The sequence below is a fragment of the Sinocyclocheilus anshuiensis genome, unplaced genomic scaffold, assembly GCF_001515605.1.
Source record: "Sinocyclocheilus anshuiensis isolate Anshui unplaced genomic scaffold, SAMN03320099.WGS_v1.1 scaffold409, whole genome shotgun sequence".
NCBI lineage: Eukaryota > Metazoa > Chordata > Actinopteri > Cypriniformes > Cyprinidae > Sinocyclocheilus > Sinocyclocheilus anshuiensis.
The window spans coordinates 455,381-471,653 of NW_015540855.1; the positions used below are offsets into that span (position 1 = coordinate 455,381).

At 37.7% G+C, this 16,273-nt stretch overlaps 2 protein-coding genes across 4 annotated transcripts in view; one reads left to right on the forward strand and one right to left on the reverse strand.

The window, feature by feature from the left end:
• LOC107687813 (polypeptide N-acetylgalactosaminyltransferase 1-like) overlaps nt 1-2,783 on the forward strand; it is a 128,056-nt gene extending 125,273 nt beyond the window's left edge. For both annotated transcript variants that reach the window (XM_016485279.1, XM_016485280.1), the window contains one exon: nt 237-2,783. In XM_016485279.1, coding sequence (XP_016340765.1) covers nt 237-383 — 147 coding nt within the window. In that variant the 3' untranslated portion in view covers nt 384-2,783. The remainder of the gene's footprint in view (nt 1-236) is intronic.
• A 2,549-nt stretch (nt 2,784-5,332) lies between these two features.
• LOC107687814 (transmembrane protein 245-like) overlaps nt 5,333-16,273 on the reverse strand; it is a 25,103-nt gene continuing 14,162 nt past the window's right edge. Inside the window, exons 7-18 of one of the 2 annotated variants that reach the window (XM_016485281.1) lie at nt 15,987-16,010; nt 12,907-13,011; nt 12,706-12,788; nt 12,497-12,587; nt 11,173-11,271; nt 10,955-11,086; nt 10,755-10,877; nt 10,526-10,671; nt 8,962-9,062; nt 6,971-7,145; nt 6,555-6,749; nt 5,333-6,446 (exon numbers count right to left, since the gene is read on the reverse strand). In XM_016485281.1, the coding sequence (XP_016340767.1) occupies nt 6,401-6,446; nt 6,555-6,749; nt 6,971-7,145; nt 8,962-9,062; nt 10,526-10,671; nt 10,755-10,877; nt 10,955-11,086; nt 11,173-11,271; nt 12,497-12,587; nt 12,706-12,788; nt 12,907-13,011; nt 15,987-16,010 (1,320 nt within the window). In that variant the 3' untranslated portion in view covers nt 5,333-6,400. The remainder of the gene's footprint in view (nt 6,447-6,554; nt 6,750-6,970; nt 7,146-8,961; nt 9,063-10,525; nt 10,672-10,754; nt 10,878-10,954; nt 11,087-11,172; nt 11,272-12,496; nt 12,588-12,705; nt 12,789-12,906; nt 13,012-15,986; nt 16,011-16,273) is intronic. The other variant, XM_016485282.1, reaches the window with a different exon arrangement.

A 16,273-nucleotide genomic window follows, 5' to 3' on the forward strand; every position in this document is an offset into this window, starting at 1 on the left:
TTTTTAGGAATATACACTACAGTAATTATACAGTAGAGTACGTAATTCAACAAATGTGGCATTTTGTGACTGCTGGGTGATGATAATTGGATGCCATTTGTGGAACTTAACATACAGCATAGTGAGATCAATGTGTATTATATAGCAATATATATAGCAACAATTCTGTTCTAAACATAACCGGTGTTTTTGCTCTGTCTCACCCACAATGCATGTCTGTCTCTCTCTTCCTGCAGAAGCTGAGCCTGGTACACGTGAACAGTAATCAGTGTTTGGATAAGGCGTCTGAAGATGACAGTCAGGTGCCCAGCGTCAAGGACTGCACCGGGAGCCGCTCGCAGCAGTGGCTGCTCCGCAACGTAACACTGCCCGAGATATTCTGAGCTCGCACACGGATGGACAGATGGACAGACTCTCACACCGTCGCTGATGGAGAGAACGTGAGAGAAAGGACTGCTTTCCTCTCAATCCTGGTGGTCTGCCTTCAAATGATCTCAAAGAGCAGAACCGCATACAGTATGTATATGAATCTCCCCATCACTCCACCTTTGCAGAGGAAAAGAACGAACGATGGAGAGAAAGACTCGTGGAGAAAGAAACTTGAGTTTGATGCCGTTATCCTCCTCGTTCGAGGGGCAGCGGGCATTTTGGTTATGTTTACGAGAACGCCTCCCTTTTAGAGTATCAGTGTGTGTGTTTAGGTGTGTGTGCGTGACGGGAATGCGCGAGTCAGTGTTTTCCACAGGAGTTTCGCCCTTTTTTAAGTTAAATATTTTTTCAAGCCTTGTAGAAATGAAGGGTATCTAGCACATGAAGGAGAGGCTGAAGTGTGTCTGAGTGCATGTGAGATTTCAAGTGTGTCACATTAGGATGGATCTACTGTCAGTGGACGTTACAGTGGTCTGCTATCCGTTTGATGCAGGGGCTCCCCCTACTGGCCACCGACACACACTGACCTGTCTATCAATCTTTATCTCAGCCAGTGGACTACCTGCAATCAATCACCGTATAGAGCTATAATCAAGGAAAAAAGGATGACTGTCTGACCAGGATGTTTTTCATATCATCAGTGTTCATGTAACTTTTTTTACACCAGAGGTTGATACTTTTTTTTTGGTTTCTGCATTTTTGAGTGCCACGTACAAGCACTTTTCACTTGTTTGGTGTTGTTTTTTATGTCAAGTCTGTCTATTAAAGATATTATTGTAATTTAACACGCAATTTCAGGACAGTCCTGAACTCGCCCCGAATTTTTGCCTTCCTTTGGGTTCCAGCCCTTCAGCTGACATGGTTTACCCATAAGCACGTGGGTTGATTGGGAAGAGATGGATCATCTTCTGTCATATCATCCAACTGTACAAGGGCTTGGTCTCACTGTGTACATGCACGAGAAAGAACTCTTTCGTCTGATATCTTTCTTTGTTTACGTTCACTTTAAATTGTTACTGGCTTTTGTGTAAAATTTCTTTAATTCATCACCTCATTTGGCATCTGAAGGTGAAAGAAGGCTGCTTGCCACATTTCAACTGATGTCTGATAGCCTAAAGAGATTGTCCTGCATTTCAGATTCATGAGATTTCATTCTTCTGATTTTATTTTCAAATGGTCTGAGATTTCATTTGAGCTGTGATGGTTGAAGATGGTTGGAAAAGGAAATTGAACCCCTCTGTTTTGAGATTTGTCACGTGGAATCAGGATTTTTTTTTTTTCCCCTTGAAAACGCTTGACCCTGTCTAAATACTTTAAATGATCTGTACCCTTTTTGTCCTAAAAGTGTCACTGTGTACCAAAAAATGCATTCTAAATTGTAAGATTCTAGATTCTAAAACAAAAGTTTCAAAATAAAGATAAGAAAAGGTCAAATGTGAGTTTCTAAATTGTAAGATTGTAAATGCACATTGGAGATTCTTAAAAAGATTCAAGACTCTATAGATTCAAAATTTTAAATCTCTAAATATAGATTCTAGATTCTAAAAAAGATTCTAAATATAGTCTACATTCTGAAAAAAACTAAAAGATTCTAAGTAATGATTGTAAATTGTGAGATTCTGAATTGTAAGACTGTAAATACAGATTCTAAATTGTAAATAAAAGGGCAGTTTCCTTGCAGACTCAGAGGATGGGTGAGGATCTTGCGAGTATTTGGACAGGGCCTCAAGATCATCTGTAGAGATGTGCGAGTGTGAACAAGCGTCTGTGTTTATATTTGTCAAAGGGATGTCTTTTGTTTTTGTCTTTTTTGTTGAATTGATGAGGGTCTGGCCTGCTGATTGGTGGGTTAGAGAGCCCTGTGTTGAGATGATCCACAGGCTGGAGAAATAAACCACAGAAAGTTTACAGTCCAACTTCTCTATTAGCCTGTATGATCTTTGTTCATGTGCACACATGCAGTTTCATGGTTACAAAAGTTTTATTGAGAACTGTGCAGTTGGTTTAAGTTCCTCGGCAGTGGTTAATAGGTTTTTGTTGCACAATGGGGCACCATGCAATGCAGGGTTGTTAAGGTATTGTGCTGGATTTTGTACTCTCAGGCTTAAACATTATCAAAATTATCATAACTTTTATCATTCTTGTGCAAGTGCAAGGTTCAAGTTTCATAGTTAGAGTTTTGCCTTGCTTTGGTTTATCACTTGGTGGCACAGTAGATACTCAACACTAAGATCTCAGACCCCTGCACTCACAAGACTGAAGTACTGACAAGAACACTTGCAGTTACTCTAATGATCTAATTAGCCAGTGTTTGCCTTAGAGAAATAAAATTGGAGAAAGTCTTATTGTATTTTCATCTTTCATTGTATTTTTACTTGAGATTACTGTGAACATATTTTTTAGTTTTTTTTTTTAACCAGGATATATTTCCAAGTATATTTCACCAAAGCATTGCAAGTTGTTGAAAATAAATTCACACATTTAGTTTAGCAAATGAGTGATAAATGCTGATTATAATAAATTACCAGAGGAAACCTTGCTTTTGATAAACCGTATACCCCATTTCTGAGCGTGAACGTCTGGTTTCCCAGAATCATTTAATCTTTTAAAACTGCCGATTGTTCTCAGCAGTGCTTCACTTGTGTTTCGAGGCAGAATATAAAAGACTAATTGGCTGACGGAGACTAATGAGTGGTGTAAGGTTTGGAATGAAAGTTCATGTGGCGCTCATGCTATGCCTTTAAAATGTACAGTAATTTCAGCATACAATAATTTACGATGCATTGAGCATTTTCTTATATTGGTCATGCAAGCGCGATCACATGCTAATATATCAGGTTTCATAATGAGTGAGCAGTATGTTATTTATATAATTGCTGTTATTCAATTAAAAAAATGCTTTGAAGCGTCAACTTTGAGTACGTAGGAACTTGACTGCAGATCTATGTTAGGAATTTAGAAAAGCATTAGGCTATTTCATTTTTAAACAGTTATCTCATTTAAATTAGTTTTTTCTTTTGATGTGATAAAAATAGGGGGGAAAATGGAACACTGGAACCTTACAAACAAAAACGAAAGCCTCACAAACCAAAGCTGCACGTCTACTGCTCATTTTTCAGATGACAGGCCACGCAATCGGCCTTCTCACATTCACTCACACGGCACCTGAGATAGAGATAGTCAATAGCCCGGTTCAGTGTAAGCAAAAGTGAATGGCAATCGATTTCAATCCCACCTAAATCCTTTCTGAGGTGGTGCAATTTATAGCTCTGATATGACAGTGTGAAGAATGGCAGAGAAAGTGTGAACTCATCAGAGGGCATCTGAGGCCAAAGGTAACATTGTATGCAAATAAATCTCGAGCTCATGGTCATTGTTAACTAATAACGGTTTAAAAAAAAAAAAACTAATAGTTAATTCCGGTCCTCAAATTTGACTATTTAAAGGGGTCATGAACTGAGAAATCAAAATTCCAAGAGGTCATTGTGCTAATTTTTTTTTGCAAGTTTCAGAACTATAAACTTTCTTGTTAGTCTAAAAACCGCTGGAATGCTCTACTCTATGATGTGATAGCGTGGATAAGCACCACCTCCGCAGAAGATCAACGCCTGCTCCTACATCACTGCCTGTTTAGCCCCGCCCACCGATTCGCGCCTGTAGTAGGTAATGACAACAGCGACGAACGCAGGTCTACACAGAAACCAAAATGACACATTTTATTTAATAAACTTTAGATTTCATGAAGTTAAAGACCACATCAGTAAGGACTCGGGCCTTTGTTCACTTCACTTTACCGCGAATTCGTTTACAAACTGAAATATGATGCTGTGCCGACTATATTGGATTCGACAGTAATGTCGCAACACAAGTGTGAGTAATTGTTTTTATTGTGATCACTATTGCTTTGTCTGTTATTACAGATCATTTGATATGTACTTAGTATTTATGCGTTTTTAACCTAAATCACAGCACCATCCATCTGTGAAAGGTTAGCCAATCATAGCAGTAATCATGGGGGGGTCAAAAACAGGACAGAAAATAGCTTATTACTCCTAAATTATGTTTTTGATGTAAAAATCTTGATAACATTATAAGTGGACCTCAGAGAACAGTACAAAATAATAATTAAAAAGGCCGTTCATGATCCCTTTAACAGCTCTGGGACTTTTACTATTTATATCACTCTGCTTGTATTGAGATATGTCCAGCTGCAGACCCACAGCGCCATACATGACAGCAATTTTAGACCACCATTTTATAGCAGTCAGTCCAGATACCTAAAACTCAAAGAAAAGTTACTTATTGATGGACGTATAATGTGCACTTTGAACGTCAATCATTTCAACATGACTGTGAAAATGGTTTAAGATCAGCTCAGGAATTGCAGTCTATAATAGCAAAAATATATGCAGTGGGTTGCAACATCCAATTCCCTAAATGAGCCCGATAAAACACAATTCAGTTTTACACAACCAGAAAGACAGCGTATACAGATGTACCCAATTAAAAATTCAATCAGTTTTATTAAAACAATTTAATAGTGCTGCGTATGAACAAAACAAACACTCTGGTCTTTTTTTGTATTTCACATTAAAAAAAATAAAACCATGCTTTTTTTTCTTTCACATATAGCTATCACCACAATTAACTATAAATCATATTTCTCTTATTTGGCTTGAACCGAAAAAGTGCATACACTTTCACTCTTCAGTGATGTCTTTAACAGAATATTTATTAAAATAAAGAGGAAACAGCAGAGTACATTGTCTATTCAGTGCAATTCAAGCTTGACCTACAGGTTCTCCTATAAACAAGCTGATATCATTTCTGCCCGAAGCATTTGGTCATTTAGCTCTAAACTGTATCTCGTCTAACTGGTTAAAAGATGATTATTTATAATGTCTGAGCACTGAACAACAGTACTGTATTTACAAAGAGGAATAACCACATACATTAATACAAAACAGGGATTTTAGCATCCTTCCTAAGCAGGAAGCTTTGCAAGAGATGTGAAATAAAATCCAAACTGATATAGAAATGCATATGTAACAGTAGTACATATCGCAATGTACTTTACGCAAATTCAGTCTATAGCCAACAGAAACAAAAAACTTCATTAAGATGCTTGAGGTAATATGAACGTAAGCTGGTAAAAAACACAAAAATGACAAATACAGAACTGCAGAGATGCAAAACTCAGACTAGTTTAAGTTAGTTTCACATTGTTATTGTCGAGATAGAATTTGTTCATAAACAAAAAAAATCCTCAGCCTGAATAAGGCTATTTGTATAGGTCAGCGCTGCTCAGTCCTACTCCTGGAGAAAAAACTCTGCGGGAAGGTACAGTAGATCTCCAGGAACAAAGACTGTATATGTATGAAAACAGAAAGATATAACACTTTAAACAGGTGTTTAAATAGTAAAATCTGAGAGTAAAGTCCTTTCATTCACACAAACTTAACCATTTACATGACAACAATGCCAAACACATCCACAATATGGGATAAATAATCAGTACTACCAGATAAACAAAAAATGATCAGTGATCTATAGGCTGAAAGCATGCTCCACTGAGTGGGACCCTGGTGGATTGTTACAGTAAAGCTCAATGTAAACGTAGTATTGTTAGTGTGCTAACTGACGCCAGCATCGTGGCACTGGCATAATTCACCAGTACAGTGCTAGACAACGCACAGGCGTGCTAACTAAACTTTGCACTGGAGTGTGCAAGCGGCATAGCTTTTTTGAGCCCGGTATCCCAGCATTACCCAAATTTAGCATCACAGTGCTAAGTGCTAAATGAACTGTTAGCACAGAGGTCGACATCAAGGGGCATCAATATTCTAAGTATGAGAGCCACAGATCTCTTAGGGTGAAGATATTAAAAGACTGCCCTCTTTTAAAGTGTATGGGATACACCAGAGAAGGGGGTGCTGTTAACAAGTGTAACAGGCTGCTGCTCAAACGCCTTTCATTCATCGCTTTTCCTCAGCTGCATTGGGGTTTCTGTGAATGACCTGGGATTTGAAGAGAAAAAGAGTTTGAAAGGTAATAATTACAATGATTAAGTAGTTAATATAGGCTGAAAGCAAATAAAACGATGAACAATAATAGACTGTTGTCACCTGCCAGGATGTACAGGGAAGTGGCTCTGCACTGGCGTTGGCTGACTGCTGCTAGGGCTCATTAGCATTGCGCTGTAGATGTTGGACGCCACCACCAGTATGCACAGCAGGATGGGCCCAAAGATGGCACCCTCCAAACCTAAATAGTACGCACCACCTGCTACCGCGAGGCCGGTCAGATACGGGTGTCCACCTCTGCAAATTATAGAAGGGTGTGGTATACAAATATATACAAACAAAATGAGAACAAATGTTGTTGATAGACACTGACAGATAAAACCAAACTCCCAACACACATATAAAAAAACACAATCAAAGAGAATATTCTGGGTTAGTGAATAATGAAGTAATGGTAAACTGTTCGTTTGGCTGACATTTGGACATAAAAAAAATCAAGTAAAAAAAGTCAAACACACCCTGATATATCAGAGTATATGGCCGTGTCAACGAAGTATGTTGGCAGCAGATGGCAGAAGAGCAGCAGCAGAGCTTTGACTCCCTCTGCCTGTGCCAGCCACAAATCCAACACCGCTGGCAGTGCCGCCCAGTACGTCCCCAAAAACGGCACCGCACCTAAGATTGCTGCCATTGCTACAGAGAGACAAAGATAGAGAGGCAAGACAAAGATGAGAACATAAACTTGGGGTCAGCAAGACTTTTTAATGTTTAAAGTCGCTTAAAGGGTTAGTTCACCCAAAAATGAAAATTCTGTCATTAATTACTCACCCTCGTGTTGTTCCAAACCTGTAAGACCTTCGTTCATCTTCAGAACACAATTTAAGATATTTTTGATGAAATCTGAGGGCGCTCTGGCCCTCCCATAGAATTTTCATTTTTGGGTGAACTAACCCTTTAAGCTCACCAAGGCTGCATTTGAATCAAAAATACTATAATATTGGAAAATATTACTACAATTTAAAAATAACGGTATTCTATTTTAATATAATTTAGAATGTAATTTATTTTTGTGATGGCAAAGCTGAATTTTCAGCAGTCATTACTCCAGTATTTAATGTCACATTATTCTTCAGAAATTATTCTAATATGCTGATTTGCTCAAGAAAAATTCTTATTATAAACTATAAAAAGCTGAAAAAAACAGACTAGTACTTTTGTGGAAACATGATATATTTTCCAGAATTCTTGGATGAATAGAAAGTAAAAAAAAAAAAAAAAAAAAAAAAAAAAAAAAAAAATTTAAAAAAAACATGAATAAGGAATAAACAGTTATATAATACATAAACAAAACAACAATAGATATGTAAAATAATTAAGTAAATAAGTACATGTACTTTTTTTTTTCTTCCACAAACAAGAAACAAGAAAAATATTAAAGACATTGTTAAAAAGAAAGAAAAAAAAAAAAAAAAAAACAAACAAAAAAAAAACAACTTTGAAATAAACATTTTAATTTTCCTCACAAAATGAACAATAAGGACTTACAACACATGCAAATAAATAAAAAAATAAATAATTTTGTCACCTATATTGACAGGATACAGCTTTCACACTGTGTGCATAAGCAGCTGCAGGCAGTTTTAAAGGTGCAGTAGGAGATCTTGGAAAAAGCTAACTTTAGCCTGATAGCACTGAACGCGAACGTCCCACCCTCCCTGCAATCGCAGTCCAAAGCCACGCCCCCTGAACACATATACACACGCAGATCAGACGATCAGAGACAACATTACTACAATACATCATTTGTCATTCACCGGTGAGAAAACTTTATAGCACAGTTAGTAAAAGTACTACAATACCAGGAAGGAAGATCGGGTTGTTGATGTTTGTCTGCCATTCTCGCTCTGTCTGCAATAGCGTACGTGACCGCGCTGATGATGTATCCTGTCTGCTCGAACCGGGTGCGCAGAGGTATGCAAATACACGTTGACAGGCAGGTAGGAAAGTCAATTTGATTGGACGAACATTTCTTGGTCCTACGCCTTCCGCAGAATATATATATTAGTGCTGTCAAAATCGCGAATAATCGCATCCAAAATAAAAGTTTTTGTTTACATAATATATGTATGTGTACTGTGTTTATTTATTATATACTGTATATATATAAATACACACACATTAAGTATATATTTTGAAAATATTTACATGTATACATTTATATAATATAATATAATATTCTATAGCATAACAAAAAATGTTTTTGAAGACAATCACCTATTGCATCTTTAACACAGCCATTTTTTCATGTAAATTAGATTCGCAACAGACCATACTTATAATGACTTATTTAATATAATAGAAATACTCCAAGACGACATCCAGAAACTTGATATTTTGTTCAGAGCTGCATCACAAACACTGCCAGTGTGAACATGCAGAACATGTGGTGTGAAACATGCCTAAGACAGGAAGAGGAGAGTTTTTATGTCTGTGTTTATTTTAGTCTTACCTGAGGGGATGAAGACAATGTTGATGCCAAATATTGTGTGAGTAAGCCAAGTATAAAGGCCATAGAATCCAGCCATCTTCAGAGAGGCATCAAACACACCCCTGTACAGAAAACAGAGTGAGACAGAGCAGAAACACAGAGGGCTTTTCTCCCCTCAGCCTAATACTGACTGGAGTCAGAGTGAATCAGTCTCTCTGTGATAGCGCTCATGAAAATGGGTCTAATGGAACATCTTTGTGCATTCTGGGTGACGGCAGCATCAGCACACACACTGAACTGAGTTAGGAAACAGTGAATTCCTCTCCTCATTTCACTTTCACAGCTTCTGATATTGTCTATGAAGGGGAAAGTGTGCTTGTGAATGTAACGTTTTTATCCAAGTCAATTACATTATGCTAATTTCTACTGGAGAAACCTGAAGTTAAGCATCATGCTCAAGGACACCACAGTGCTTCAGCAGATCTGTGACCCCATTCATTCTCCATTTTCTGGGTCACCCTTACCTGCAGATGAACCCTCCAAATTTTTAACCAGCATATTATTCCCAGTCAATTTCACCCCCATTTCAGTTCCGATCATGATTGCTGTTAAATGATCTGTTCAAATGGCAAAGTGGCAGAAAAAGCAGAACAGTCTTGCCCTCCTGTGGTGATCACGAAGTACAGTATATTTTCCTGGTGTTAATGGCATAGTTCAGCCAATAATCATTTACTCACCCTAGTGTCATTCCAATCCTGTACAAATGTCTTTCTTCTACAGAACACAAAAAATATATTTTGGAAAAAAACAACAACATTCGACCCAACTGACTTTCACTCTATGGAAAAAAAAAAAAAGTCAAGATATCTTCTTTTTGTGTTCCACAGAAGAAAGCAAATTATACACATCTGGAATGACATGAGGTTGAGTAAATGATGACAAGATTTTCTTTTTTTTTGGTTAAATCTCTGTATCACATTTCTGCTTCCCTCCTGTGTATATAGACTTCTACTGCAAGTGCATTACAAATTATTGCCTTTGCTTTTACAAACTGATGGACGAGTCAAGAGTTATTACTAGTGGGGACATGCTTGTATTTTACTTTTAATATCCCTTTAAGACTGTGGTTCTCAACCAGGGGCCGGGGCCCACTAGGGGACCTCAGCAAATGTCCAAGGTGGCTGCAGGATGATTTAAACATATTAAAATAATCAAACTTAATTAAAATGCTAAAAATAATTAATTTACCTATACGGACACTCCCAGCTTCTGTTCATATATATTATCACGGGCGTTAGATTTTTTTTTTCTTCCCTTTTTCTGATAGTGTAAGTAATGTTCATTTAACCAAGAAAATGTGACTGGGACATGAATTTACATTTGATTAAAAAAAAGAAAAAAAAAAAAGACTTTGCCTCCTCATTTTGGAGCGCCACACCACTGATATATAGGCATATATATATTAGCACTTATTTTTATAGTTACAGCTCTGTTAATATTATATTATATTGAGGGCCTTTGAATATTGTGTTGGACACTGGGGGGTATTTGAGACAAACCAAAGATCCACATGGACATGGTGTACCTGATGGCCTCTTCCACAGACTGTCCTATAATGTTTGAAGAGGGTCCAGGTTGGGAGAGGGGTGTGAGGCTGATAACCCATTTCACAGGTTTATAGTATTCGCCACTGGAGCTCAGCAGGTAAAAAAGTGTGGTCAGGAAAATCACCTATGCATCCAGAGAAACAATGAATATTTAAAACCACCACTAATATCCAATCCCATCAATCCGATTGTGTCTGTGTGTATTACCAGAGACAAGGCAAAGTTGAGCAGTGCGGTGCCGCTGTGGAACAGAACGGTGAGCAGCGTGGTTGTTGTGGATATCAGCAAGCCAACATTTCGACTCATCACCACCCACAGAGACTCCAATATCTAGCGCAGAAGACAACATATTCATCAATCTGTCAAATAAAGTCACTCCCCACCACACACACACACTGGAGCCTAACCGAGAGCAGCGTCTCGATATTCTCCTGAACGAATGAGGCAATGTCCTGCCAGTCCAGTATGTCCCCCAGCCAGCTGTTCTGCCTGTGCATATGTAGCTTGTGTCCACGGTGTCGTCCAGTGTGAGTCACGTTCTACAACACAAAAACACAGACTGGAATACAACAAAAAAAACAATAAATCAGTGAGTGTGTGTAACTGAGTAAGGTTTTGTTATTACCTTCACAATCCAGGACTGATAGAGACGGTCCCACAGTTCCAGAACTTGTTTCTCAATCACAGCCGTGTTGTTTACTTTATCACCCAACATCTTATGAAGCTACAATACACACATACTAAAAATCACTCGCATAATAAATGATTATTCAGCTTTACGGAGACATACTGTAAAACATAAATTATTAAAAGGCATGGACATAAAATTTGATTTAAAGATTTAATTTCATAATTAAATTACTTAAATGTTATTTCACAAAAATAAAAATTTGCTTTCATGTTTAATGAAAATGCAATATCGTCACCTCTGAAACAACTTTTTTAAACCCAACTGTCTTTACCTTTATGATTTTTTTCCTTGTAACTAACCAACATTTGAATATGCATATCCTTGTGAAAAAGAAGTGCACTGAATTATTGTACACTTGTAGCGTACTTAAAATCTTAAAAGCATATTTTTAAAAACTACTTGCAGCTAATATAATTGAAATAAATGAAATAAAAGGCCACTTAAGTTTACTTGAAAAGAGGACGTTTGTAATAATGTCAAATTAAAATATTTGCTGTAACGTACATTCAAAATCATCTTTTAATAATCTGTAGTGTGTTATTCGATACTGCGTTTAAAGTGAATATATTTTAAATGTACTAAATTGCAGCTTCATCATTACAAATATATTTCAATACATGACAAGCAGGTTTTAAGAGATTAAAATATATTTTAGTACAATATAGTGCCAGTACATTCAGAAGTACACTTTAACAATATTTCAAGGACAAAATAAGTAATTATAAAATTACATACAGTATAAAGATGTTACGTTGATAAAAAAAAAAAGCACCCTAAAGTTTGGCAAATTGCATTAAATATATATTTAAGCTATAATATATTTTGAATTAATTGCAATTAACATGCAATTAAGTGTCCAAAGACATTAAATTCAGCACACAGTATGTATATATTTTTAAAGTATATTATTTCCATAATTAGTAATCTTTTTTAAAAGTAGCCTATGCTAAAGTGCTCTTCTTTTCCATAAGGGCGTATTCAAAATAACGCAAACAACATTTGAGGGCAATGGCACATGAGAACATTTTCAGTGAATAACTTGCAGTTGGTTTCTCTCCCAAAGCAACCATATTACTTCAGAAGTCTTGGAATATAGCCCAAGCTTCATATGAATTACTTTTATGGTACTTGTAATGGTGCTTTTTTTGTCAGGTCACAGCCCTTTGTCACCATTCACTTTCGTTTTATCGGGCTCTTCAAATGTTATGAATGTTGTTCCATTTAGTCTTCAAAAGCACTGTCATCTCTTAACTCTGACCTTATGTGTGATCCATTCTCTCCCATGTTGGTAAACATTTGTGGCAGCAGAGTTTAGAGCCTTCTGGACAACTTGGGCCTCTGGGAGCCAACTACACAACACATACACACACACACACACACACACACACACACACAAACAGTCAGTTGTGCAACATTACGAGAAGATTCCTAACTTCCAGTGTAAGATAAGGGTGTGTTTCAGCTTACTTGGCCCACTCTGGGTGGTTGGACACGGTCTCGTTGATCAAGTTACTGGTGACCTCTATGATATGAACACTCTCTTGGTGCACCTGTGAACAAAAATACAATTGGTGAGAGATGATGCGTATGAAGCTTGGGATCAGTCACGGATCACATCCGTCACAGTGGAATAATCAGCCCAAGGACAGTGGCTTGGAAACACGGTACCATAGCTGTGAGCAGCAAGGCCATGAGCAGTGTGCCAGTTACCAGCAGGAAGATAATGAAAATACTGATCAGCTTATCCAAAGAGCGCTCCAGCCACACTATCATCTGCAAAGAAAGAGAGAAAGAGAGTTCAGTTTCAACAAAACAAATCGGATCATTCATGCAAGTGTGTGACAACACAGAAACCTGCTTCCCTCTGCCAAACCTGAGGAACAATGTTGTGTTCTTTGGTTATGAATACCTAAGAGTAAAATGCTCACCTCTTTCCGTGAAACAATACAGTTCACCCAACAAGGAAAAATAGTATCCTTGTGTTTTTCTCACACTATTTCAAGTCTTCTCAAGCCATGCAATTGCATTGTGTGAAGAAGAGACAGAAATTAAGATTAAAGGGGTGGCTGACTGCTTTTTTCTAGGCTTGATTGTGTTTATGGGGTGCAGTCTAGCATGTGTTAATGCTTCATTTAAAAAAAAAAAAAAAACATTATTTTCCCACATAATTTACCTTTAATACACAATGGGCTCAGATTGGTTAGCTGGCCCATTGTGTTGTAATTCGCTAAACCGCCTAGTGCACTCCACAAACGTCACACCTCACAGCCTTGCCCTCTTTGTTGCATGTTCCCAGGGGAAATTTCAGGGTTTGTGATGTCACCAACCCACGAAGTAACTCGTTGTAGTCCCTACCAGCAGTAACCGTAGGCATTAACCTGCCATAATTTTAAAAGACAATATCTCTGTTTGTTCATGCTCAAACAGCAACATTACACATTACCTAAAGTTCAAAAAGTTACATTTACAATCAACCACCCCTTAAAAATAACATTTTGGGGTGAAGTTTTCCTTTAAAAACTTAACAGAGGATCCATGGATCAGTTCTGAGCGTCAGAGTTCACTTATGCAGCCTTATTTGCGTTTTTAGACATAACCCTGTGAAAATATTAATAGTAAACATTATGATGAAAACTCACACATGTAACTGACTCATAAGCCAAAATCATGCTGACTTTCCTTTTTAAACCGCTCTGACACCTGCTAACCTGTTGGATGACTAAGCAAGACTATCTGCTGAGTGAATGAGCTAACAGCACCGCTGATGATCATCTTGTCAGGAAACAGTGAGGGGTTGTAAACAGGAGGAGGTGGGCATATTTTTGTTTTTGGCAGGTGGACTCGGTCTCTCTGCTCACCCAGCTTCAGTCAGCTCTGTGGGCGGCACTTGCAAGTCTAATCCTGTTCTCTGGTTCCGTTAGTGCTAAATGTTAACATCACACACAAACCTGGTAATGTTGATGACGGATTAGTACAGAGTTTACGCTGTTAAGAAAACTGACTAAAGACTAACGGAAAATAATTACTCCTTCTCTAAGACTAATATGCAGTTTAAAAGCAATGCTGGCAAATGCCGCAGGATTCCTGAGGGGAGGGACATACTATCAGACCTGAAAATAACTTCTTCACCATCTGCTCCTGATGAGCCACAGCCAGACTCATCTTAATCCGACACAACCCATGAGATGCTACTGTACATGGAACATTTAGAACGGCATAAATCAGAAAACATACAAACAACAAAAACAATTATATTCTTTGACAGAACATTCTAAAGACTTATATTGGTGATGTCAGACAAGAAAAGTTGTTTCAGAATCTATTATTACAGAGATTACAAAGACATTTTAAGCTTTGAAACAACATACAAATAACCATGCATAACAGGACATGGAATGCACATTTAAAAGGTTTAAATTGAATATTATGGTGAACACTATGTTTTAAAGGCTTTGCTATTAAGCCATTAGTTCCAAATGATATTCTTCACAGAAATCCCATAATTCCTTGCAGCAATATAAACTTAAGATGGCAGACAAGGCTAGAGAACTGTACACTTATGTACAAAAAGTTTGGGGTTGGCTCATCAAGGCTGCATTTAATGGATCAAAAATACAGTAAAGTAGTAATATTATAGAACATTATTACAATTTAAAATAACCTTTTTTTGGAACTTTTTAATATTTTGAAATCTAATTTATTCCTGTGATGGCAAAGTTGAATTTTCAGCAGCCATTAATCCAGTCTTCAGCATCACAAGATCCTTCAGAAATCTTTCTAATATGCTGATTTGGTACTCAAGAAACATTTACTATTAACATTGTTCCCCAAAAAAGTAAAATACTTGAAAAGTCCACACACTCTCAAAAATCAAAACGTCACAAGCGAGTTAAAAACAGTAAGAAATTTACTGAAAAAAAAACAACAAAAAACAAGGCATCAAGGCAAACGTTTCGGTCACATGTTGACCATTTTCAATGCCAAGCTCCAATTTGATGTATATTATCCATTGCTTTAAATGTACACGTTGTGGTCATTTTTTTCCTTTCTTTATTACTTTATATTTTGATATTGTGTAATTTAATATGTTGAATAACTGATTTTGCGTTTTCTGATTGATCATGTGATCTCCTAAATCATCATGTGATTTCTTAAATCAAGATGGCTCCTAGTTCCAACATTAGGTGCGTTCGACGAAGCACGGCTACAGACCTTCGAGGGCAGTAGGCAGCTCACTAGTTCTTGGAGCAAAGCTTGTGTGTCTACTTAGAACCAAACCGAAGAAAACCCCTTTACCAAACCCGCCCACACCTGCAATACTCAGCAACGCCACCAGCCTTGGTCTCAACAGACCAAAGCATCCCTTCTCCCAAACCTCCATTCCCACTGTCTGTTCTCTTCCTGCATGCATCTCACACACTCTGAAGGCAACCAGCCTAACACATCTAGAGCTGTGGAACAGACCGTGGACTTCCTCAGGGTTTTGTTCTGCATTTTTTCTGACAGTTAGTACGTCAGCATTTCAATCACCTCCAGAGTCACACACTCCTTTCCACAGCACAAAGCACCACACAGCAGGAACAGCCATAAGCCAGTGAGCGAAGCAGAGCTCAAAGATGGAGGGGTGAAGTGGAGAGGGGGAAAGCATCACTCCAAAGCTTTTAATGGAAGCGCACACTGTCATTCTTTCATTCTCTTCCCCTTTGTTCTTTCTTTCTCTTGTATACCTGCCAGCACAAATAATTTACCTGCTTGTTAAGCCAATGCCAGAGCTTTGTGGAGGGAGACAGAGAGACAAACGGTTATTAGAAACAACCAATCAGAATGCAGGAAAACAGCAAACATCAACGTGGTTTCAAGGCAAAAACAGAACAAGACCAGATGGTGAAGTTACAAAAAGAGAGTCATATTGAACAATAAAGGCCTTTATCAGGGACAAAAGAAATATCTGCTATGATTGTCCTCTTGTGAGTGTCCTCGTCTTTTTTTTTTTTTTTACCTCCTTTTTTTCTTGTGTGCAAATCGGGGGGCGGGG